This window comes from Mixophyes fleayi, chromosome 10, assembly GCF_038048845.1.
Source record: "Mixophyes fleayi isolate aMixFle1 chromosome 10, aMixFle1.hap1, whole genome shotgun sequence".
Lineage (NCBI taxonomy): Eukaryota > Metazoa > Chordata > Amphibia > Anura > Limnodynastidae > Mixophyes > Mixophyes fleayi.
The window spans coordinates 27,495,498-27,520,658 of record NC_134411.1 but is presented as its reverse complement, the minus strand read 5'-3'; the positions used below and the strand labels follow the sequence as shown (position 1 = coordinate 27,520,658).

At 39.6% G+C, this 25,161-nt stretch overlaps 2 protein-coding genes across 3 annotated transcripts in view; both read right to left on the bottom strand.

The window, feature by feature from the left end:
• LOC142103896 (embryonic protein UVS.2-like) lies at positions 1 to 13,163 on the bottom strand. The gene is made up of 13 exons (XM_075188248.1): positions 13,081 to 13,163; positions 11,807 to 11,834; positions 10,070 to 10,141; positions 8,126 to 8,266; positions 7,671 to 7,788; positions 6,104 to 6,279; positions 5,847 to 5,928; positions 5,474 to 5,598; positions 4,923 to 5,038; positions 4,603 to 4,828; positions 3,708 to 3,823; positions 993 to 1,215; positions 1 to 249 (listed from the first exon to the last, which is right to left on the bottom strand). Exons 1-13 carry the CDS (start codon positions 13,150 to 13,152, stop codon positions 236 to 238), a joined length of 1,509 nt encoding a protein of 502 aa, XP_075044349.1. The 5' UTR covers positions 13,153 to 13,163; the 3' UTR covers positions 1 to 235.
• Positions 13,164 to 13,432: 269 nt separating this feature from the next.
• The window catches only part of NADSYN1 (NAD synthetase 1), a 32,035-nt gene continuing 20,306 nt past the window's right edge, over positions 13,433 to 25,161 (bottom strand). The window contains exons 16-22 of one of the 2 annotated variants that reach the window (XM_075188247.1): positions 23,851 to 23,957; positions 22,347 to 22,478; positions 22,185 to 22,254; positions 21,679 to 21,804; positions 20,766 to 20,942; positions 18,117 to 18,161; positions 13,433 to 13,519 (exon numbers count right to left, since the gene is read on the bottom strand). In XM_075188247.1, the coding sequence (XP_075044348.1) occupies positions 13,517 to 13,519; positions 18,117 to 18,161; positions 20,766 to 20,942; positions 21,679 to 21,804; positions 22,185 to 22,254; positions 22,347 to 22,478; positions 23,851 to 23,957 (660 nt within the window). In that variant the 3' untranslated portion in view covers positions 13,433 to 13,516. Of the gene's footprint in view, positions 13,520 to 18,018; positions 18,162 to 20,765; positions 20,943 to 21,678; positions 21,805 to 22,184; positions 22,255 to 22,346; positions 22,479 to 23,850; positions 23,958 to 25,161 lie in introns of those variants that run through there. The other variant, XM_075188246.1, reaches the window with a different exon arrangement.

Sequence of the window (25,161 nt, the reverse complement as noted above, 5' to 3'; positions counted from 1 at the left end):
CACAATCGCAAGATTTGAACAAAAACATGGAGAATCATAAAATACAGTCAATATGTTATTATCTCTCTTGCCTCATCCCCACAGGGTGGGTCAAAGGATCTCGCCAATGACTCGCAGGCACATCCATGCAATTCATCCAAGTTCTTCTCTTATTATGTCCATTCACGTAAGACCTTCAAATAATAATAATCATCATCACTCATTTACATCCTCTTCTGCTCCTGTAGCTCATTTATTATTTCTGTGGCACTGAAAGAAACAGACAGAATGTTAAGCGCTGTTATTCATGTAAGAACAATGTGTGACAATGAGCTAGTGAGAGTGAAGTGATTGCAATTGTACCACATACTATAATGGACTAATTGTAGCCTCCAAAAACAAAACCAGACTTGCTAGGAGAGTATAAATAATTGGCACACGTATACAAGACTATAACAAAATTTTGAAGGCTGTGAAGTTCTTCCATGTCACTGGTAGTATTTTCCTAACAAGATTTGCACTGAGCCATAGCAACCAATCAGAAGCTTTAATAGTGTAACTTGTATATTGTTTAACACTGATGTATGTTTTTTGTGGATTTTAAGGCGCTACGGAATTTGCTGGCGCTATATAAATAAATGATGACGATGATGTGTTTCAGTGCAAGTTTCTGCCTAAATGCAATAGTAATTAATATTAGTAAATGGGCCCTCATGTTTTTTCTATTTCCTAAGATGAAATACTGAAAATAAAGGTTTCATATGACAATCTGTTTACCTCTGAACACCATTAATATTCAGGGCCTGGCACAGTCTGTACATATTGCAATAAGACCCCCATATAAGAAGATGTCCTGTGTTTGTTAGGGAATTTAGACTGTAAGCGCCAATGGGGCAGGGAGTGATGTGAATGAGTTCTCTGTACAGCGCTGCGGAATCAGTGGCGCTATATAAATAAATGGTGATGATGATGATGTCGTCTCTTCTCCTATAAACCCTCACATAGGCGCTTACCAAAGGCATACTTGGCCAGGAATCCTTTCAGCTGAATGGTTGCATCACTGTGTAAATTAAGGAGCAGAGAGCTCCCAGATGAGGTGATATTGGGCAAAATGGATTTTCCGCAATATCTTCCTATCAGGGGGGACGTTGTCTTTGGTCCATCTAACACGAGTAGATAATCATAAATGCATTCACTCCTGTACTCCAGATTAAAGTCTGTCATATTTAAGGACACCTAGAAAACACAAGACACAATCCAGTTACCTCCATAGTGTTATTATGGCAATAAATTGCATTGAAAAGCGTCCTTATACAAAGTAAGCTCTGCACCACAAATGTTATAGATGTATAGCACCTGATATTTCTAATCGCTATGATTCAGTCTCTAAGCTAAATAATATAGAAAAAAGTGTTTAAAAGGGAACTCTAGAAGCCATTTGGAGTTTTTCTTTTTAAAACAGGTCTTTATTAACGGTCAGAAAACAGAACACAACAAAGTCACAATATAGTGGTACATAGAATTAAAGTGCACAAGTATAAGAAAGCTCCCTTGGCAGGAGAAAACAGTATTCAGGGACAATGTAGGTATCACAGCAGAAAGACCGGTCGTTTTATATATTGTAAGAAAAGAACAGAGTGAGAGAAAGGAACTGGGGAGGAAGAAACAGCCGGATAGAGAGAGAAGAGAGAGGAAACAAGAGGAGTAGAGTAAAGAAGGTAGGAGAAAAGAGGGAGAGAGAGGGCGGCGTGGTGAAAACCGCCGAGGGATTAGAGGGAGAGAGAAAGGAGAAAAAAAGAGGGGGGAAAGGTTGTGTGTTATTTAAGTGAAGGGGAAGCGTTATTGATGGTAGGACAACCAGGGATCCCCAACCTTGTTGAAAGTTTTAGAGGTGTTGTTAATAATGCTACAATGAATTCCATGTGGTGGACATTCCAAATCCTGGCAATTACGGTGGGAAGAGAAGGGGGGGTATTGTATTTCCAGTCTGAAGCGTTTTGGCAAGTGGCAGCAGATATAATATGACAGGCCAATTTGTTCTGGTGTATAGTGGCTGAATCCAAGGGGCAGGAGGAAAATTTTTGGTTCAAGTGGATCATTGATTTGAATAATGGATTCTATTAGGTCTTTGACTTCCCACCAAAAAAGGGTTCATTTCGGACAATCCCACTATATATGAAGAAATAAGCCTACGTCAGAGCCAAAATGCCAACATCTGTCAGAGGAGTCGGGCAACATTTTGTGGAGGAGAGTAGGGACGTAGTACCAGCGAAACAAGAGTTTGTATACATTTTCTTTTATTCAAACACAGATTGAGCTAGAGGCGGCGTTCTCTAGAATTTCAGTCCAGTCTTCATCGTCATGGGGGTCTCCCAGGTCACGCTCCCAGGCTACTTCGTACGGGTCGTGGGGAGAGGAGGTCAGAGAGGTCAGTTCGGAATAGATTGTGGAGGAGTTTCTTTTTTAAAAATTTTTTAACTTTATTTATAAAAGAAACAGATAGAAACAATCACAATAAACTGTATTGCACAGGTAAAAAAAAATAGTAATTTTGGGTAGACCGGTGAAAAGCTGGTGGGCAGTGGGTGGCATGGGAGAGAATAGCTGGTGGGCAGAGGGGCATGTGCGGACAAATCTGGTGGGCAGGCGGCCATGAGTGAGACAAGCTGTTGAGCAGAGGCTAGCATGGTAGAGAAAAGCTAGTGGGCAAAGGGTAGCATGGTAGAGAAAGTCTGGTGGGCAGGGATGGCATGTGAGAGAAAATGTCAGGATCTGCCTATAGCATTCTGCATTGTATGCTGCTTTGTATTGGCAGCTCCTGCCTCCAGGACCTTGGACTTATTACATTTTATGTATTATCTGCAGTACCTCTATTCACCAGAGGAGCTGCTATTGTGCATTTCCTTTTCATCACTAGGGGTTAACCTGTTGCACCAATTATCTCCTGCACCTGGTGGTTGCCTATTTATACCTGCTTCTATCTCTTCCCTGTGCTGGTCATTGTTGTTTGTTACTTTTCCTTATGGTTTTGTTCTCCTGCTTCTCCTGTGCTCTCGGAATTTCACATACTGCTGCTGACATCACTACTTTGGATTTCTCTTAACTATTCAATTTGCATCCACAGTATTCCTTGCAACCAGTATTCAGCCTTCTCAGAAATCCCTGTGCAGTATCAGCAATATTTGGTTTGTACTAACTATCTGTCTTTTTTGATCAATGAACACCTCTATGCTCTCATCACATCCTAGGCTCCATAACTGTGATTTACATTGAAGCACGAGACAAAAGCTGGTGGGTAGTGGAGCAAGTCGGTGTGTGCCAGGTGTGTGTGACCTATGTATAGTGATCAGTGTGTATAGGGTAACTAAATAGTGTCTATTGCCGACTTATTGCAGAAAGTTTCCTGGCTTTGTTCTGAAATCTAACATTTTTAACCCCCTTCTAGAAATCATGTGTTGGCCCCTTTGCAGCAGTGTCCCCTGGAGAACATTCTGTCAGACATCAGTGCATCTGGACATCAGTGCATCTGGACATCAGTGCATCTGGACTGCAGCTTTACCAGCCAGTCAGGAGGAGGAGGTAAGAGTTATTTTAATTTTACAAAAGTTGTGAATGTGATGGGCTGGGAAGTGAACTTTGGGAGAGGACGGGGCACCCTGAAACTTTGCCTAGGGCACCACAAAACACTGCACAAGCCCTGATTAGTCCTTTTCATGTTACATACTTACCACAAAGCCAGTTGGGGCTGTTATTACCCAGACACAGTCCATGGAGGGGGGATACTCAGGATAGTTAGGAGAAGATATACTTCCCTTAGAGCTGGTAAGCACGGCTCCACATGTCACTGAAAGACAAGACCCAATATTATCTGGATATACAGGAATGTGATCTATTATCTGGAACGCTTGGGACTGTGGGTTTTCTGGATGTGTTTTTTTTCTGCTAAGATATTCTATCGACCCAAACAGATTTATATAGACTGTCTCCAATGTAACAGTATGAGTATACAGCTGGCCACACATAGAAGGATAAGGACAGTTTTCAAAAATTTTGTAGAGCCCTTACTATATTTACGTCTGATCGATATCACTTGGATAATCATTGTGTAAGCCAGAAATATACCTGGACCTCTCCGATTGGGCACTAACGTGTGGTCTAATTGGACCTAGATCTAGTCATTAGGTGCTCAGGCTATACATCAGGATTAGATGTGGTAGCAGCTTTAGAGAGTTACAAAGTTCTTATTAGCTGAGTAACAAGGAGATGGATGCTGCATTCTGCAACATGCTCATAGGCAAACCAAGGGGGTTTTCTGGTACCTGGAAACCCCCCTCCAAGCCTGGGGCACTGTATAATTGAGGTGGCTTGACCCTGCCCCTGCTTCACACGGCTCTGCTTGAAAAGGGAACCTAACAGTAGTGCATGCAGAATTGCCCATGTATATTATGGGGATAGGAAGAGTTGGAGAGCAGCCAAGCACTGTCTAATATTATAGCCACACCCCCATGCATGCTGGTCACGCCCACTGGCAGCGTGGTGTGGAAACCCCCCTCTACAAATTCTGGGTTTGCCCCTGATGCTACTTATTAATAAGAAAACCTAAATTAGAACATGCACAATTACCAGTGCTGTATGAAGCTGTGAATCCAGTACCCTCAGTGCGGTCATCACTGATAAATTCAAGAAGCATCGTGTTCCCAGTTGAAATCACAGGGGGCAGCTGTCCAGCGCCGCAGGCTCGGTCCAGTAATACAGGAGCTGACCTGCTCGACCCGTCATAAATTCTCAGATAATCAGAAGCACAGGCAGGGGAGGACTCAACATCAAAAGCGTTGGACTGCAAGAAAATCTGATGGGGGGGACTGCATGTTAGTAATAGGGGGGGGGTAGGACAGACTGTTACTATGTATCAATGCTGCAAGATTCAGACAGCTCTGTCTTACCTGCTTTGATGGGAGACGAATGAGCCATAGACAGTTGTTATTACTCGGGTAATTGTTGGGATAGTTGGAAGACGTTAGTGATCCTGTAGAATCCACCAATAATGTCCGACAGACTCCTATATAATAAATATTGGAGCGCTTACAATCTAATTTACCTTGCACAGGCACACACACACATGGACCAAGATCAATTTAGTTAGGAATCGGTGAACAATCCAGTAAGACCTAAATATGATGAGAACATACGGTCCACAGAGACAGCAAACCCCCAGGACCAGGTGCTACAAAGTAATACTGCTAATTACTATGGCTCTGTGGAGCTCAAGCTTTGCAATTCTCTACTCTTTCTTTACACAACTGTTTTGGGATAGAGTCAAGCGAATGGTGTGATCGGTTTCCAAATTAGAACAAATATCTACTGAGGTCACCGATTCTGGTGGATTCATTCCTGCCAAATACACCAAAAATGTCTTTGTCATCTTGAATTGCAGCTTCCTAAAAAAAGACCACATTGATTTATGGCAATCGAAAAAAATTCAGAGAGTTCTTACCGCACCGATACAGTTTGTTTATTTTTGCAATATCCAAAGTGCTGAGGCCGTATCTCTGCCCAATGGGTTGAGAGGCATTTGGCTTGGGGACAATGGTGGGAAGTTTTGATCCAGAGAAGGCATACCTGCAAGAAAATGTGTTCAGGGTATATTATGCTAAAGAAAATTACAGAATTACTTACTGTTTACCTTTTAATAAAATTCCTTTAGGTTAACAACCTATTTACAGACATACAGATTGATGTATTTAATGGGGAAAAAAATATTATTTTTTTTATTTTTTTTTTAAATGCGAGTTCCATTTACATTGCGTTCGAAGATGAATCAGGCCTTGTATGTCTCAGTACATTACAATAAACGTTCATATTCTCACCTTCCATAGTGCATTACAGACGAGTAGTCATATTCCAATCCTAGATTGTTGGAGTCATACTTGCGAAAGTCTATTTGATATCCTATCAATTGAAAAATTCCAAACAAATTAGTTGGAATATGCACCGGTTTTAGTTATGTATAAACATGATGTCACAACTCTTCAATTATAACGAATGACATCGCTGCTCTCATTACAGCTTTACACAAGGTTACAGATGTACAGACCTGGTCCTGTAATGTTATTTAGTCTGCTACCTGGTTTGATGTTGTCCTGTATTATATCAACGTAGTCGTCTCTGTCACTTCTGCTTTGTTCATGAATGAATCCCAGAGCGTGGTTCAGCTCATGCTGGATCGTTCCACGTCCCACACACCCACCGCCCAGGGACAGCTGCTGTTTTCCTCCAGTCTTACCCAAAGAGGACCAGCAGCTGTGGAAGGAGTCAGAAATGTGATTTTGCTAAGCTGACGCCATCTTGTTGCCTTATAGCCATTTTGTTCTGTTATAGCTTAAAGACAGATTAGATGCGGCTGGTGTGTAGGAGTAATTCATTATTTGCAAGACTATGCTCATAACCTTGGACATAGCAGACAGGGGATAAGCCAACCTCCCCCTGGGGAGTATTCCTGTGTGATAATGAGAGAATATAGCAAGATCTAAGTAAAGAAGCATGAGTGGTTAAAACCTTTTGGGGCGTAGTTTTCTGTAATACGTGATTTTGTGCTATAAAGACACCAACTTGTAACTAATAAAGCAGAGCTAATTGTACACGCAAACCATGTAGTGTATTTAATTCTCTCCAGCTGATGAGCTCATAACAGATAAACTAACACTTACAGGTGAACAATCTGAATTAGATTTGACAGCATCAAATCTGAAAATTTATAAGGCCGGTCTCTTATTACACCTTTATCAAACAGTGATTTCCTGTAATACAGCAATGATAGTTATTTTCCCCAATTAAATAAGTAAACAGAACAAACCCAAATAAATATTTTATGTGCTGTAGAAGAGGCTGAACTATATTATTTTATCCTTCCCTGTCTGTCAGAAAAGTTTAATTGAAGTATACCTGACATCTACACAGAGTGGAAACTGCCTTTTTGTGGACAGAAACAATTCGTCCTATGATTTTACTAGGAACCAGTAACCTGACCAAGGCATGAGGCGTGATGTCACTGACCTCTCATGGATATTGGTTCAGGCCACAAAATGGCTGACGTGACTTAGTCAGCCAACAGGTCATTTGTTTAGTCCACAAAATGGCTGCCTCCATGGTGTGTAGAAAGTAAGTTCTCATGTGCAGGGTCCTCTCTACCCTATGGGGTATATTTACTAAACTGCGGGTTTGAAAAAGTGGAGATGTTGCCAATAGCAACCAATCAGATTCTAGCTGTCATTTTGTAGAATGCACTAATAGAATCTGATTGGTTGCTATAGGCAACATCTCCACTGTTTCAAACCCACAGTTTAGTCAATCTAGCCCTATGCCTCATGGTTGTCCACACTCCGTCTTCCAAGTATGTCCCTGTCTTGTCTTATGCTGAATTATATCTGTGTGCGTTTACTAACACGATTCCCACCTGTATCTGTGCAAGAAGAATCTGTTTGCTCATGACTTATTCTTGTATTTTGATCCTCATGTTGCCATTTTGTGAACTAGCATCCATGCATTTATTTTTATGCACACATGTACCTGGCCACGATAATTTACCATATACATAGGATTGCGTTACTTATTTTTGTTGCCCTTACTGAATTTAAACTGAAGACCAGGCAGAAAGATAAAGAGCAATGAATATAGAAAACCCGGCCACGTACCCTGATCCAGCTATAATTTGCAGATAATCTGATTCGATTGTCCAAGGGGTGAACTGGACACAGGTGAGAGTTGAAAAATCCTGCATGGCCGAGCGTATGGTAGACACATCAGCGGGCCCTAAGGGTGAGATCACAGGACATCAGCACCGGACTCACTAAATCTCAGTAAAATCACTGACAGTAATAACGCAGCAAGAAGAAAGGCAAAAATCACAGTAAGTTTTCACTACATATTTATATTACGACACCCCCAGAATGAATTACATTAACTACCAGAAAAACATTAAGTACATACAAATCAGCCAAATATAAGTTTGTAATATTCGTACATTGTGCTATAGTAGATTTAACATATGCAGTTCCATGAAAAGATTCTACAGGGGTTTGGACATATATATTGTTTAACAAGTTCTCATTGTTCTAACCAGGGCTGGGGATGTAGTTTTAATACTCACTGAAGTCAGAAGAGAGAGTATACGGCACTTTGACTGTTCCAGTATCGTCCTTACTCCATCTGCACTTATGTCCATTGCACTTTAGGGCACTGCGACCAATTGCTACAACTATGTCCCCCTCATGGATGAACATGGGGTTATCTGGAAACACATACGTATCTATCTTACTGCGTGACAAATGAAACAAGTGGGGAAATGCAATATATGTCTGACAGTTAATCAGGAAGCAGCTCGGAGCCAGAAAAGACCCTCTGAGGATACCAGGTTTATCTGGCCCAATGCTACCCATTTCATGCTGGCTGGCCTCCCACGGGCACCTTACTATGCCAGGGAAGACTACCTAGTACCTTCTAGGGTTCTCATAGTCACTCAGGCAAATACAGTTAGAAAGTATAACAATACATTTCTTGTAACAAAAACAATCACTAGAATATTATATACACACAATAAATAAATGCCAGGCAGGTTTGCCACATTATCTGTCCCTTACCCCACTAGCTTAAGGAGCTTCAGTCACCTGGCTGTCCTGAATTGCAGAATCCAAAACCCGTGAATTCCTCTCAGCTGCATATGTCCACTGGTAGAGAACTGCAACTCAACACCAGCCACCTTGCACTTTCCAAGAATCAGTCCACAGAATGAACATCCCTCACCCCCTCGAGTGGTTCCTTATATACATTGTCAAATTTCCACAGTGCTTTCTCCTCCCTGGGCAAACCCTTGGCTCTCTCCCTCTCTTAAACATTGGTGGGTGCTGGATCAGGGGGTTGAAGGGGGAGTGGAGATGAGCTGTCCTTCCACAGCGGCTCCCCTGCTGTGCCCCTGGTAAAAAGGTCTGGCCCAGTCCTGTGGAGGACAATGGATACTTATTGGCCTTCCCCACCTCCAGATATAGGATAGCAGTCAGCCCCTCATCTGTGTCCTGGAACTTGATCCTTACTCATAACCCACCTAGCTTCACTTTAAGAACAATGAATAACAGCTTCACTGCAATATCAACAATATACAATAAACAATATACATATTTAAAATGAGCTACAATGTCCCCTTAGCCACATGTAATTAGACAATGTATTTGTACTCTGGTGAGCTGGGGAACATAAACAGGGCTATAAAAAGTACGTTATACTCTACATTTTGAGAGAAACGAGAGACAGGCTGGTTAAGGTGTTATCAAACCTGTTTCGTCACACACTGTATAACATGCAGCATATGCAGGTAAATGAAGATTAAATATGTATAACACATCAAATACAGCACATGTGGGATCTCTTATCCAGAAACCTGCTATCCAGAAATTTCCAAAAACAAAAGTAAATAATCATTTCTACCCTTTTGGTGAGAAAATACTCACATATGTGATCAACCTTCTATAGTTACTGTAAAGGACTAAATCATTTAATGAGCAGGGGCATGGTTTGGAGTGACTGTGGTAAATGTAATTTAATATATTATAAGCAAGGTGCTCCAAATTGCAAAAACCCCTCTTCTCCAGAAAACATATCTCCCAACATTTACCCTAAACCGGATCAAATCAACCCCACCCCTGAACAGCGCAAAACATCCACCAGTCATGCTCACTTTCGGACAAAGCCCCACCCACTTTCCCACAAGCCCCACCTCTTCAGTGTCTGCGAATCAGAACTGTCCCAGTTATTCTGGATAATAGATTCCATACCTGTACTCTGCAGGGGCTTTTGTAGCTTCATTTATTGTAGAGCCCATTCCGACAAAGCCCCCACACTGTATATTCCCCAGAATCACAAGAGAAATAAGTAACAAATGGGGATATTTTAGGAATACCCCTATCAGGAGATCTGGAAGATATGCAATGCTGGGGATAGCCGAGAAATGGATAAAACAATGGCCGGTGACGGAGAGATGTTTTTTGCAGAATGGTTCTGTTAATGGATCTCTAATTATTTATACTACTCGCATCTCTACCTTTGTTGGAGGTTGAGACAATGCTGAAAACATCTGGAGGTTCGGCGTCAGGAATCACTTTCAGATTTGCAGCTAAATAAAGAGGAACAAAGGAAAACACTACATCATTTATATCATACAAAAATAATTCCCAAATAAATCGATTTTGATACCGTTAAGAAAATAAAATGGCAAAATGGGTAAATACATTTATACATATACTGCTTGTGTGTATATATTAGAGATGTTCACTGACCCCTGTGTTTTGGTTTTGGCTTTGAATCTGGATTAACTTTGTGTTTTGGTTTTGGCAAAACCACCCTCGTGTGTTTTGGTTTTAGTTTTGGATCCCTATTTTTATTATAAAATACCTATTTTTTTGCTAAAATCACATAATTTGGCTCTTTTTTGTTCCTACATTATTATTAACCTCAATAGCATTAATTTCCAGTCAATTTTTGTCAAGTGACAAGAACACTGCTACCCTTGTTTCTGTGTGAGCAATAGCACTGAACAATGTTTTAGGCATAAATCTGCAAATACGTGTTTGTGAATTAATTCCTAGAAATAGTCTAACATGGCTCCAGGGGGCGCATCCAGACTATTGATAGACCCCGGGCGATTTTAGGGGAGGGCGATTTAGGCCTCACCCCCTTTCTGATTTCTAAGGCTGCCGGCGGCTGCACACTATGTGCAGATCCGCTTGGCAGTGACAGTGTGCTGCCCCGCTGCTTTGATTGTGTTTAAAACACAATCAGAGCAGCCGGGCAGTACACTGTCACTGCCGAGCGGACCTGCACAGTGTGCAGCTGTCGGCAGCAAGCCCCTGCTAGGGGGGGCGATCGCCCCCCCCCCCCCCCTCCTCCCCCCTGGATACGCCACTGCATGGCTCTCAGATAAGCTGTTTTGATCAATTGGTTTTATTTATATATGGAATTATTTCCTGAGTTGAGAGCTGTGAGCTGGAATTAGCTTCCGGCTGCTGAGGCTGGTGCTTCTTGTGTGTGTGGGGGAGAGTGAGAACAGGCTAGCAGACAGCCAGCAGTGACAGCAGCCACGGACACACGAAGATTCAAGTCATGTCGTAGAAGAAACAAGCTAAAGCTGAATCCGATCACAGTTTATAACAACCATAAGGCTGGGACTGTGAAGTCATTGATGTTGCATATGTCTTAAGTACCTAGACGTGAGATCTATATGATTTTTGGTATGCAGATTTTATTACATATTTGTTGCACTCATTTGGGTGTCCTGTATATGATAATCTGAGACAATAATCTCAGACACTCCATAGGATTGTGGGGTATTTGGTGAACGGCCCTTACCAATTACATTTCAGTGTTACACTATGTTTGCTCTTTTTATATTGTATGACTGATTGGTGGAGATTTGGAGGACTATAAGAACAGCAGAGACTGCTCCATTTTTTCCTGGAGACCCATTGCTGCTTACCTTACGGTACGCATATTATTACGCATTTCCACCTTGTATATTTGATATTCCACTTAGAGGCGCCCAGCCTGTCTTTGTATTACAGCATTGCATCCGTCCGGACCAACCATCTGGTTTCAGGCTACTGAGGCTGCCACTCTTACGAGAGTAAAGTGATTTTTATGGATTTTATATGTGGGACTGATACTATATTATTTTAATTCAAAGTTGTCACGCTGTGGTGATTAGCGCCAGATATATCTTTTATTTTGATTTTATATATATATATATATGTTAAATAAATTAATTAAAAAACAGTATACCTACCTTCTTTAATTGGATCGTCAAAGTTAAGCTGAAAATAAACAGATTACAAATAATTACAATATACGAATAAAAGAAGTAACCGAGTTCTGTGACCATATAGGAACAAGAGGCCAGAAGACAAGGGCTTTTATACAGGTGATGGACTCTGAAGTGACATCTATTGCCATAGATATCATGGTAAGAGGTACATTATTATTATAATACAAAAGTAGTAGTTTTATGAGAAAACATTCAAACATTTTAGCATTTAATTACCATTACGTTACATTAAGTTAGAATATATTTATTGTTTTGTTTACATATTTGTGTAATGAGGGAAACAAAAGCCGTCAGCCTGTGATAATACATGATCAGTATTTTTATGAGAAACCATTTAAATATTTTAGCATTTATTTACTATAATATGAAATTATGTTTTATTATACTTTTTTGTTAAAGTACTCATTGTTGAGAATATTTTGTGACAGGATACTGCATAGGGATGGGGCCAGGAGCGGGGGCCGATGGTGGGTGTATTATACACAGTATAATGTCTAGCTGAGGTGAATTTGAATTGCACAGACAGTAATGAATGAGAGAAGCTGTAAGTATTGTTCAAAGACAACATATGGACAAGTGTATTATCTTTGGAATGGATGAAGACTGTCCAAACGTGGAAACTGTAATGAAAGGTTTTTGACAGGGGATGTCAGAGTCTGGCAAAGATGAGGATATCTATCACAACCATTTATACAAGGATTTACACCACTCATTGACCAGATACGCATCTGAATTACCAAGTTTAGGTATGTCAGATGTAACTAAAGGGGATAACTTGTTTTAAATGATTGGGGGTGCTCAAGTCCCCCTCCCAAAAGAAAAAAATGTCATGCATAGATATAGATAGACATAGATATTAGGGATGCTCAATCATCCACAGCACTATAATAGAGCTGGCGCCTACGGATGTATCTATTGCTAATGCCACCCAAAACAAAACAAGCAATGGCATTAATATACCTAGATAACCTCGGGCCATATGGGTTGCTCAGTTCATAAAACAGAAGCCACCTAAGTAAGCCAATAATGTTAATAGACATTTAGGGATAAATTTATCAAGCTGTGGGTTTGAAAAAGTAGAGATGTTGCCTATAGCAACCAATCAGATTCTAACTGTCATTTAGTAGAATGTACTAAATAAATGATAACTAGAATCTGATTGGTTGCTATAGGCAACATCTCCATTTTTTCAAACCCACAGCTTGATAAATCCCCCCTCCTTGTCAATTACTTACCTGCAGAGGGACTCCGATGCAAGATTGCACCAGGAAGGAGAACTGAATGAGGTGAATGATCCTTGTGTCCATCCTGCAGGAGTTACTGCTCCTTGCAATGTGCTGTGTCCTATATACTGTTCTCCACTGTCACTTAGTACAGTTTGGCCTATGTTGTGCTGCAGACAGAAGTCACCCTTATATTCAGGTAGCAGCCAATCAGCTGTCAGAGCGCAGGTCACATGTCAAATAGGGTAATTACCTGGGGCTGCTCTTGAGAATCAGTAGTGGGTAAGGGCACTGAATTAATAGGCTAGAACCTTTTTTTTGTAAATACTAATTATGGTAGATTTCCATATAATTCCTAAATGCTGAACAAATTGCAATTTTCTACACCATAAACGTTTCCAATTGTAGCTTTGTTGTTCTTATTTTTTTACACAAGAAGGACTTGTTATCACTAAAAAAAAAGTAATATTGAAATCAATATAATGATTTCTTTAAATTAATTGCATATGTTGGTTTACTATGTATTGTACCATACAATGGATAGTAGCATTTATTGGTGAATTAAAACATGAGTTATGATAGATATTTAAAAGTGTTTGATCTGTCGAAGTAATAATTAACAAAAACCCTATATTACCAATTAGTTCAATAGAATGAACCAATGAACTTGAATTTTGTGTTTGTGCTTTTAAGAGAACGAAAAAACACATATTGCACGATACAGAAATTACATAACAAGAGACATGATTTTAGTAAATTTCCAATATTTCACAATATCGGCGAATATGGCCAAAGAAATATTGGCTCCAAATAAGGTCAAGATGACCCGTCCAAAAGGACACGTCACATTTAATGATAGAGACTTAGATTGCCAGCAGTGATGTCAGCTGGGAAGCTGTGTTTTAAAATAAGGAGTAACATCTCTATAAAAGTATGACTTAATCAAATATAGATTGTCAATTGGCATTTGAGACCCTGGGCGTATGTCTGTATCTATGTATAATATCAATTTAATAATAAACTATAGAAATATTATATTTTGGAAACCTGCTCATCTCATTTATTATTTAAAAAGAAGAAAAGAGAAAATCTTATACAGATCATAAAAAAATTAATTGAATTGAACACACTTCTAACCTAAAGATTGATTCCCTAAAATCCCTTGTTACTAATGTGATACATTAACACATTTTAAACATGTCATTGGAAGGAGTAAGGAATCATATTAATTTACAAACTTTAAATGACTCTGTGAATATCATGTTAAGAAAATGAATAATCTTAGAATTCTTTAGTAATAGAGATTTGTGAATTTCATTTATTTTGTATATCTATATATACACGTATAGGATCTTTTATGTAGAATGCTTGGGATCTATGGTTTTCCGGATAAGGGGTTAGTTGATTACACCAGATATATTAGTAAGGTGGTGTATGCTAAAACGATGTCTCTGAGGAACTCGCAATTCAGCGGTGAAACGCGTCACCCTTTTCTTTCTGTGCCACACGTGGTGATTATTGGACTACTGGTACGTGTGACACATTTTTATCACGTTAAAATACAAATAAAAGACATAATCCACATTTAGATGCATTTACATATGTGTTCAAGCTGTATTTTCTAAACACGTCTGTAACAAAAAATTAAGTAACACTTCTTAACCACTTTTCATTGTGTTTAGTGAGCTCCCATTGAGATGAATGTACGTGTAGGTCAGAGAATGCCCCTCTGACTAGGGAATTCTACACAGATGTATCCACCGTACTTACTGAGTGCTGTAGACTCGCTCTTATGAAATCACGGGGGACGCCATTGGTCTTGTAACATTCTACAGCAATCTGCACTTATCGGCTGGTTTTGGGAGAGGCTATTTTTTAAGTGATTCAAGTGCTTTATAGAGCATCTTGCACCCTAAACCTTCTATAGCAGTGTTTCCCAACTCCAGTCCTCAGGGACCCCTAACAGTCCAGGTTTTTCAGGTCACATGTGAAATAATTATACCACCTGTGGATCTTTCAAAATGCGTCGGACAGTAATGAATACACCTGTGCTCCAGCAAGGAGATATGGAAAACATGCACTGTTAGGGGTCCATGAGGACTGGAGTTGGGAATTACTGTTCTATAGTCTTTAATCGTAGATATATATTTATACACAATGCCGCAGCGGGGTGTATACGGTTGTATGCTATACCGCCACTTCTCCTACTGCCTTCATTGTAAAATTCCATTCACTTACATTCCCGTACCGCCACTTCTAAATGTCCATTCCGACCACTGCACAATGGTATATTAATCATGGCGAATATCTTTAAAAAGCACAAATGATCACAATTATCAACATAACCTGAATAGAAAAAGATTCTAAGACTGTAAATGGTGAGAAGAAAGTAATTATACAACAACTAATTTGATACTCTTATGTATTTGTGTAGTAATATACGGTATCATTACATATGCTCCAACATTACCCCTTCTGCTAGGTACATAGAGCTCTACACCTCCACTTTTCCTCTTTTTGACATTACCTGGGCTAAATTCATTAATTCATAATTCACTTATCTTGTTGGTCGCGCAGCTGGAGGGGAAATATGAGTTGATACAAATAACAGGTTGGTAACAAGGGCACCGTGACTTCTCCATTCTGTCTAATACACTTTATAACTTTATTTAATAAAATGGTATAAATATAAAAATTATTCGGTACTTAAATCAACTTTGCTAGATATTGAATATAGAAAAAAAAATAATAATACATGGAGCTTCTCACAGATATATAAAAAACATTTAAAAAGTATTTTGAAATCCATTAACGTGTATATGTTAATGATATATTTTAATAAACTGTGAGTATCTTGTATGCTCTACAGGAAGCCAATAGTTATTTCCCGAAACTAGATCTAGAAATAATCAGAGCGCCACCTCATTGCATAGCGTAATGCTTAATTAACTTTTAGTACACCAAGGGGTAAATGGTTCAAGCTGCAAGTTTCTGGCGGGCTTGAAAAGTGAAGATGTTGCCTAGAGCAACCAATCAGATTCTAGCTGTCATTTATTTATAGCATTCTACAAAATGACAGCTAGAATCTGATTGGTCGCTATTGGCAATATCTCCAGTTTTCAAACCCGCTGGAAACTCACAGCTTGATAAATTTACCCCCAAGAGTTAAAACTGGTACAGAATGTTAAACTAGCGTAGGAGCTTACCCAATGCGTGCAGCTGAGATCCTACAGTGGAGGGCCCGACGCCAGCCGGAACTCTGTGCACAGCAAAAACCCCAAAGTGGTTGTCAGCTCAGATGGTTCTCCTGATCCCAAACTCAGCAGAATGAATTGAAGATTGCGATGATTTAAGCAAATCAAGTGGTGGAAAGATGGAAGACATAGTCATCAACTTGAAGATGACTGGTGTGTTACAGTGCTTAATTTAATAAAAAAATAATTTAAAAAAGACGTGTCTGCAGTCCCAAAAGTGCCACCAGCACTACCGCTCATAGCCTTAGTAAAGGCAATTTCAGGGTGACGGACAGCATTGGGTACCCCTGAAAAAGTCGCTACCAGCATTAGGCTATGAAAAGCTGAGCTGGTGACACTATAGCAGGGAAACAAACAGCATAACGGCAACTAGTCCAAGACTGTTTAGAACTACAAGTGCCACCACGCCCTGGCATCCAGGCCCCCTTGGGATCTGTAGGCAATGTCACCCATGTGCCCAGTCTACACTTAGCAAGGAACGTCTCTGCTTCCCCCAATTTCTCCTATTGGTTGGTGCAAATTTCACCCCTCTTCAATCTTCCTCTGCAAACCCATAAGCTTTGGCAGGAATCATGATGGAAACCACCTCACTGCACCAATGTTGGCAAAAGTTGGAATCAGCTTAAGACGTGTTACAAAATTGCGTCTTTTATTGGTTGCATTTTATGGCTGCCTTTTTAAGAAAAAAACGCATTAATCTGTGCCCCTCTATGGATTGGTTGCTTCATAAACAAGGGCGGGTGGAAGTGATGTCACAGTAGCTCACATGACTGCTCCGATATGATCCTAAAGGTGTGGGAAATGGAGTCAGAGGTTATACTACACTTTTTTTTTAAATATAACTTCAGTGGAATGAACAACACATTTTGCCTAATTCAGTTCTCCTATAGTGGACCTTTTAAATTCTACTTTGGCCAAGTAAGGTTTATAGGATTTCCTAGTTTTGGTAATAAATGCAAGTATGCAGGGGGAAATTGTTACATTGCTGTATGACTTATGTCTGTATCTTACTGAATATTTATTGGCCGCTCTGCTTGTGGTTTAAAACGCAATTGAAGCGGCTGGGCAGCATCCCCTGCTTGCCTCTCGGACCTCAGACACATACATAGAGAGTACCTGGTGGGAGTGAAAGAGGGGGCCCAATAATCACAGTAACGTGCCCCCCCCTCCCCCCAAAAGAAGTCTAGGTCCGCCCCTGGTATACCTTCCAACGTTTTAAAAGCAAAATCAGGACACAAACCAGATTCTCCCAAACCACACCCACAATCTCACAAGCCCACACCCCTCTCAGGGTCACCTTACCGCTCGTTGGGAAGGCAAGCTGTATTCTTTTATGTTCATTGCAGGCACATTCATGTGACTAGTATTACAAATCATGGATTATATTAGAAGTTAAGTAATCTCGGCATTATCTAGCAAATTGCCACATTAAATTCTAAGGGCATTTTCAAATTTTATTTCAAGGACAATTGGAAGGCACTGGGTGGAATCTATTTATTTTGCTTTGCTCAAAGTTTGTGTAAAAGCCCCTCTACATCAAAAAAACTTATATATGTAACTACACCCAGACCCTCACTTAATACACATAGATTTATAGATCTCAAAGGTACAACACATCATATGGACTATTAATTATTACAAGTACAATCAAATATTACAAACAGTATAGTTATGGCATTGATGAAAGGTAGGCAGGTTATCATTAATATTTATTTTTATTATACTAATAATTTGTTGTATATTTGAGTCACATCATGGAAGCAAATGTATCAATGGTGGCAGCTCTCAATCTACCTCTTCAAACACTTCTCCCTTTTTACTCTCTTCCAGATAGGACAGCTGAAACAAGAAACAAGTAGAGAATAATAAAAAAAATGGTAAAACAACCAATATTTCCAAAATCATTTATATTCTCACAAGTATTTTGTAAGAAATATGTATTATTTTTTTTTTAATTCAGAAAATACATTTTATTTAAACGCCTACCCTGTGTTTTCACATTGCATTTGTCCAACTTAATTATTATTATGAATATAAAATAATCTTCCTGTCGCATGGCTTTGCCTAGCCTTGGTATTGATGTTACCAACTCTGTTTGCAGAATTTATAATGCACTACAAAAGCCGTTGCTTTTCGATTTCATTTTTAAGTGTGATAAATCTTCTTTCAATGCAACACATTACGGGTAAAGTTTAGTGGAAGGGGAGAGGTCAGAGGTCACTGAAGGTTAGCTAGAAGCGAAGGACCAGAAAATGACAATGAGCAGGCAAAGGGAAAAAAGAAAAAAGTACCCCACTAAGTTTTCTTATACCCTATACATAGAGGGAACATAAACCTATGTCAAACATATGTAGGCTACTGTGCAGGGCACAATTAAAGTACATATTTAAACTTAGACTGTCATTATCTATTATATACATAACAGACATGGTCCACAAATAAAGTTCAGCAACAAGCATGTACGAAAAAGTGCCTGAAACATAAACACATATAGAATAAGCTCAGTTACTGAGGAACATACACAGTATACAGGCAGAGGAACAGCTGGGATCGAATAAACTAGTTATCATCACCATTTATTTATATAGCGCCACTGATTCCGCAGCGCTGTACAGAGAAATCACTCACGTCAGTCTCTGCCCCTTTGAAGCTTACAGTCTAAATTCCCTAACATACACTCAGACAGAGCGAGACTAGGGTCAATTTTGATAGCAGCCAATTAACCAACCAGTATGTTTTTGGAGTGTGGGAGGAAACCGGAGCACGCGGAGGAAACCCATGCAAACACGGGGAGAACATACAAACTCGACACAGATAAGGCCATGGTCGGGAATTGAACTCATGACCCCAGCGCTGTGAGGCAGAAGTGCTACTAGGCCACTGTGCTGGCCAATGGTTCATATCCACAACGCAATTCTCTGGTGCTAAAATAGCAACACTGGTACAGACATACATATAACTCATAGGCGGTTCAAGGAAGGAAGCGTCGATCCTTCACTGGTACCGTACACTGCGCACCTACAGGAACGGACTGGACTGATAATAGGCCGGAGTTCACGCGGAGCACGCTAGTGGTTGATCACATGGTCCAGCTTCCCACTATGCCGGCGATTTCTCACATACAGTATTAGTCACACAGACGATTATATTTTGCGGATACGTTCTAAGGAGTGCGTGGATTTAATTATTTACTCATTCCGAGTCCTCCCGCTTCGTTCAGAATATTGACATTTTTCTGTAAGGACTGTGAGTAATAATGTACAGCCACCCGATCATACTGGCTTTCTATATAAGTTCATGATATTGTTACAATTGGAATCTGAATTCATTAATTAACCAACGGAACTCAGGGCATTTGGAAAGTCTGGAATATACAATATTAATTTGGATTCCGTTGCATTAATGAGGCTCATAGGATAAGACTGGAGCCTTTAATAGATCATCCGTAACCAATATACGCTATTATGTGTGATTTTTTTATATTTGCGATCTTATGTATTATAAATAGATTAAATGTTTTTTATGGAATCTTTTGCTTCTGTATGTTGACAACCTTCGATTATTAGTGGTATATTTGTATCTTTTGCCAAATTTTTATTCATTGATGACTCACTATGTGTTAGTGGTGCCTCACTATATAGGCAACCAAATTAAATGGAATAAGCGAAGCATAGCATACAGAGATAATAATTCAATAAGGACACACTGACATTCTTCATCAGGATGGTCAGACCTTTAGGTATCAATTTAGGCACTCCCTATGTTGAAAGATTATATCAACATAAGATTATTTTAAAACTGGACACCATGCCCTGAGAATGGATGTGATGGGTCACGCAGATATTGCCTTACCCGAAAAATAATTTCATTTGCAAACGCCTCTACATATTTGGGAAAAATAATAAAGTGAAATTGACCCAGAGACAGACCTTAGAGTTATAGGGAATATAGACTCTCAAGTACCCTTAGAGAATACATCGCTCAGGAGGAGCTTGGCATTGCTAAGTGCGAGGTAGTGTAATAAAGGATGGGGTAGAATACGGACTTGGAAAATTCTACCACGGTATTCACAAGCGTAGACCAATTGAGGAGCTAGAAATATGTCCGACGAATGCTCTACAATTAGAAGACCAATATCTGTAATCTTTGAACAATTTTTTATTTGTCAAATGCTTATTTATGAGCTCTCCTAGTTTTGGGGTTAGTTGTAGAAGCATGTCCGACTTCGCCAGTATTGGTTGGACCTGACTTTAGTGTTTCCCTTTGAGAATAACGTGCCAGAGAGAAGCTTCAGAACAGCTTTTAGATTTAGTGCCTAAAAAACTTTAAATGTTCAAAGGCATTGTCTTCCACCACTCTACTGTTTTCACATTCTAAATTGAATTTGCTGTTTTGGGTTTTATAATTCTGTTAAGTAATTAAAAAAATGAGGTGGACACCTACTTGTTCATCAATGCAACGGAACTGCCACGTCCACGATGCATTATACAGGAAGGGACGTAAGTCAAACCGGTTATCATCGGGGCTGTAGCTCTCTGCGTGGTAAGCAGGCGTGAGTGTGGTCATTTTGTGTCTATTGATGGAGTACATCCGAAAGAAATACTTCACTTTCTCAGCAACCTGGAATAAAATGGACAGGTGCATTCACCTAACTTTACCAATCAAGCAGGTTATAAAAATTACAGATATTGAATTTCTTATCCAGATAGATACAAAACTCTGTGGAAAAAAGTAAATTATTGCTTCCGTTCTGTGGATTTCTCCTGTACATAGACTTAATCACCAAGGGCTAGATTTACTAAACTGCGGGTTTGAAAAAGTGGAGATGTTGCCTATAGCAACCAATCAGATTCTAGTTATCATTTATTTAGTACATTCTACACAATGACAGTTAGAATTTGAATGGTTGCTATAGGCAACATCTCCACTTTCTCAAACCTGCAGTTTAGTAAATAACCCCCAAGTGTTTCTTCCAACACACTTACTATGAGGAGCTCTGCTAAATTATTTAATGCTTCCGAGTTTCAGGGGCAGTGCGGAGAAAAGTCAGAATTTAATTTTTTTAAATGGGGTTTAAACAATTTTAGGTATGGAGCTATAAATTACATTAAAACCCCATATCCCAAAAACTCCCAAATTCCAAGCATCCCCGACAATAGATACCATACCTCCATAATTACATTTTAAGTCATATCACAATATATCTATTTTAACTTTGTTGGTCAAATAGCTGCTGACAAAGGAAGTCATAAGCTGAGTTATACAAAGGTTCTCTGAGCAAATGAAAGCAACAAGCTCTTGTAGGGCCGCATCTGTTAATGTTGGAATAATCAGACATAATAAACATTTTATTTACCTGTTTCGGTGACATTTTCCTCCACATAAGCAGCAGTTTGCAGAACATGCTGTATGGTCCAGTTTTCACGACTTTCCTCAGTTTCCCATATACAGAAAGCTCATCATATGTCATACCCATATCTTCCTGCAGGGGGCATGATTGAGAAACACTAAGTACCTTCCTCTAACTGCCCTCACGAACATCTGACATTATATTCTAGGACTTGTGTTGTGAATTGTTACTTCCATTATTTTATCTCACCCTAATTTGCAATTTTAAAGGGAGATAATCAACTTGTGCATTATAGCTAAGGACCGAATAAAAATAAATTGATTAGGATCGATTCTGTAGCTAGAACTTTCAAAGACATAATGCAAAGTATGCAAATCGTGACTGTATGGTTAGTGATGGTGAAGTATTCTCTAGCTAGATCGCCAGTAGCCTAATAATGACTTGGCCTAAAGCGATAAGTGATTTGGAACAGGAATTATTATTAGTGAAGTCATTAATTCGGGTTATTCTACCTCATCTGTCTGAGACACAAGTCCGTCTGTGAGGGGCTCCAGCTCTGCGGTAGGTGGTGCAGACAATATGCTGTAATGTAACATATTGAGACAAAGCAGAAGCTTGTGAAGCCTTTACCACCACCCACTCCGCTTTCACCAGAAGTATCGGTCATTACTCACCTCGTTAGTGCACTGAGCTGGAATTTACTAATAGAGAACCGTATGAAACCTCTCAGATCTGTTTTACTGATGCCACCAATGGGATTTATATCGGCACTGGAGCAGTCGTACTTTGTCAGGTATCCTCGAAGGCTTAAAAGGCAAAAATGATGACAATATTACAGGTTTTAATATGCACCATGTTACCAAGAAGTCATAAAGTTATTCTAGTCAAGCTGGCAAATATAACTAAATCTGACGGTCAGTAATAGTGAAGCTAAACTCTCCGTCAGCTGCAAAGGTTTTGGGAATTTGCATAGATTTGTGAAACCCTAATGTTTAATCACTAAGCTTGCTGCTACAGTTATGTACATAATGTAATATATATATATAAATCGCTTCTCTCCCTTTTGGCTGAGATCACGTGCAGTTGTGACAGAGCTGTGCTCGGTCCTCTGGCCGGGGGCCCGGGATGCGGCGTTGGAAGCCCGGTATTAAATGTGCCTCCGGAGTGGCGACCCGGGGTGCCACGTAATCACCACGTCACATGATTTTTAGCACCCTACCCATTTTACCTCTTCTGGCTGAACAGGAGGGGCCGTAACCACAAGACACTATTTATTTTCACTCTTGTTTTCTCACTTACACTTTTATGTTTTTTGTTTCACATATTTTTGGGGGGTGCAGGTACGTCCTTATGGACTCTGTATTCCCCGAAGCTCTAGAGGCGGTTGTGTGGTTCTGAGGTTCCTGCCCCCCTGTACCCAACAATTCCCTCCTTCTGGGGAATGGGCGAGTTGTCGATCGCTGGGTCAACAACCTCAGCGGATCCCAGGGCAAAAGGAGCAACCCCTAGCCTTGCAGGAAAGGGGGTCCAAAGACCCTTGCCATTAGACCTGCCTAATTCCCAAGACCATTTGCCTGACCCCATATATATAATATATATATATATATATATATATATGCCACATATTATTTTGGTGCTTTGTAAATAATATACAATAAATAATAATAATAGTTCAGCATCAGCTCCTAGGAATCTCTATTTTTATTGGGTGCCACATGCGGTATATGTTGCAGCCTTCACACACTGGTGGCAGCTATTTTAAGGGCGACCTATCAATTCACTTGGAATAATGATCTCTGAGGAATTGGGCAGAAAGGAATTTATTCATAACACTGTGCAATGTAAATAACTGCTCTATAGTCCATACCAACCAATCAGATGGCAGCTATTATTTCCTCATGTAGTTAGGACACTGGGAGCAAACAGCTGGTTGTTACGGGATACAGGTGTATCCAGTAGTAATTAAACCTTTTGCTTCCTTTTTTCAAAACTGTACTAGAAATAGAATAGACAGAAAGATCCTCAGCTTTATATCGATTTTATACAGCATCCAAATTACACGGAAGACCCCAATCTTTCCCAACTCAAATCCTCCCTATGTCCTAATATTCCAGCCTGTAAATCTGATCTTACTGCACGTTCATTTTATTTACTAAAAATACATAAAAGTGTTGGAACCTTTCATCCACATTAGCTGAACCAAGAACCAGAAGTCCTCCCGGCAAGCCACGTGTCCAGAGACTTAGCTGGGCAAACAAATAGGCAATCACCATTCGTATCCGAGCCTGAAGAGACGTGTGACAAAGAGATGTATCTTAACTTGAATGGTCAACTATATCTAGATTTTCATTAAGGAAAGTCAGGTTTAAAATACATATTATTTCTTAAATACTATCATTTCACGTAAATATTTTTTGTTTGTTTCAGATGCATGAAAAAATATTTATACGTGTATATATATGATTTGACAAACAGCGATAGAGAAAAGTAAATAATATAGGTATCAACAAATTAAGAAGCAATTTAGTTTGTGGGGTAAATAAAGTTTAATGGTTACATCTTTTAGAGACTTATAGATGGGCAACTTCTAGGAAGACCCTATGGGGGGTATTCAATTGTTAGCGTTAACGAAAAAAAACGAGTGCTCAAAAAATCTTAGCGTTAATACGGTAATTACTCGCGGAATTTCAGCTCGCTGCTCCATGAAATTCCGCGAGTAAACTACCATATTAACGCTTTTCGCGCGCAATTTTACCGTATAAACGGTAATATTTTTTGAGCGCTCGTTTTTTTTCGTTAACGCTAACAATTGAATACCCCCCTATGGGGTATATTTACTAAACTGCCAATTTGAAAAAGTGGAAATGTTGCCTATAGCAACCAATCAGATTCTAGGTATTTAGTACATTCTACAAAGTTACAGCTAGAATCTGATTGGTTGCTATACACAACATCTCCACTTTTTCAAAACCGCAGTTTAGTACATATACCCCTAAGCCATGCAAAAAGAATAACTTTGGCAGCTCAAAGCAGCCAGATAAAATAACATTATACAGCTGGAATGTCATTGATTGAATTGCACTGTACACTTTTGGGATCTAGGCTTAGGGCATTTCTGGATACAAATTCTTTACTGTAACTTGGAGCATAATGTCTAAAATATACTAAGTGACATTTTTTTAAAAAAAAAATGTATCCTCTTTTCATTAATCGGTTAAGAAATGCTCCTCACAGTAACTATAACTTTCTCTTGTCATTCCATACACTGCCCCTGGCATCTTCCCTTTATTAATTAGTTTAGCAGCGCTCCTCACTTCGACTGTAATTTCGCTTGTATTTCCATAAACAGCCATAGGCATCCTTTCTTCATTAATTAGTTGTAGCAGTGCTCCTCACAGTGACCATAGGAGGAGGCACTTTTTGTGTCTGTGTGTATGACAATCACCAAGCAGCAGCAATTATTTACCATTCTATTTTTTTTGGAACATT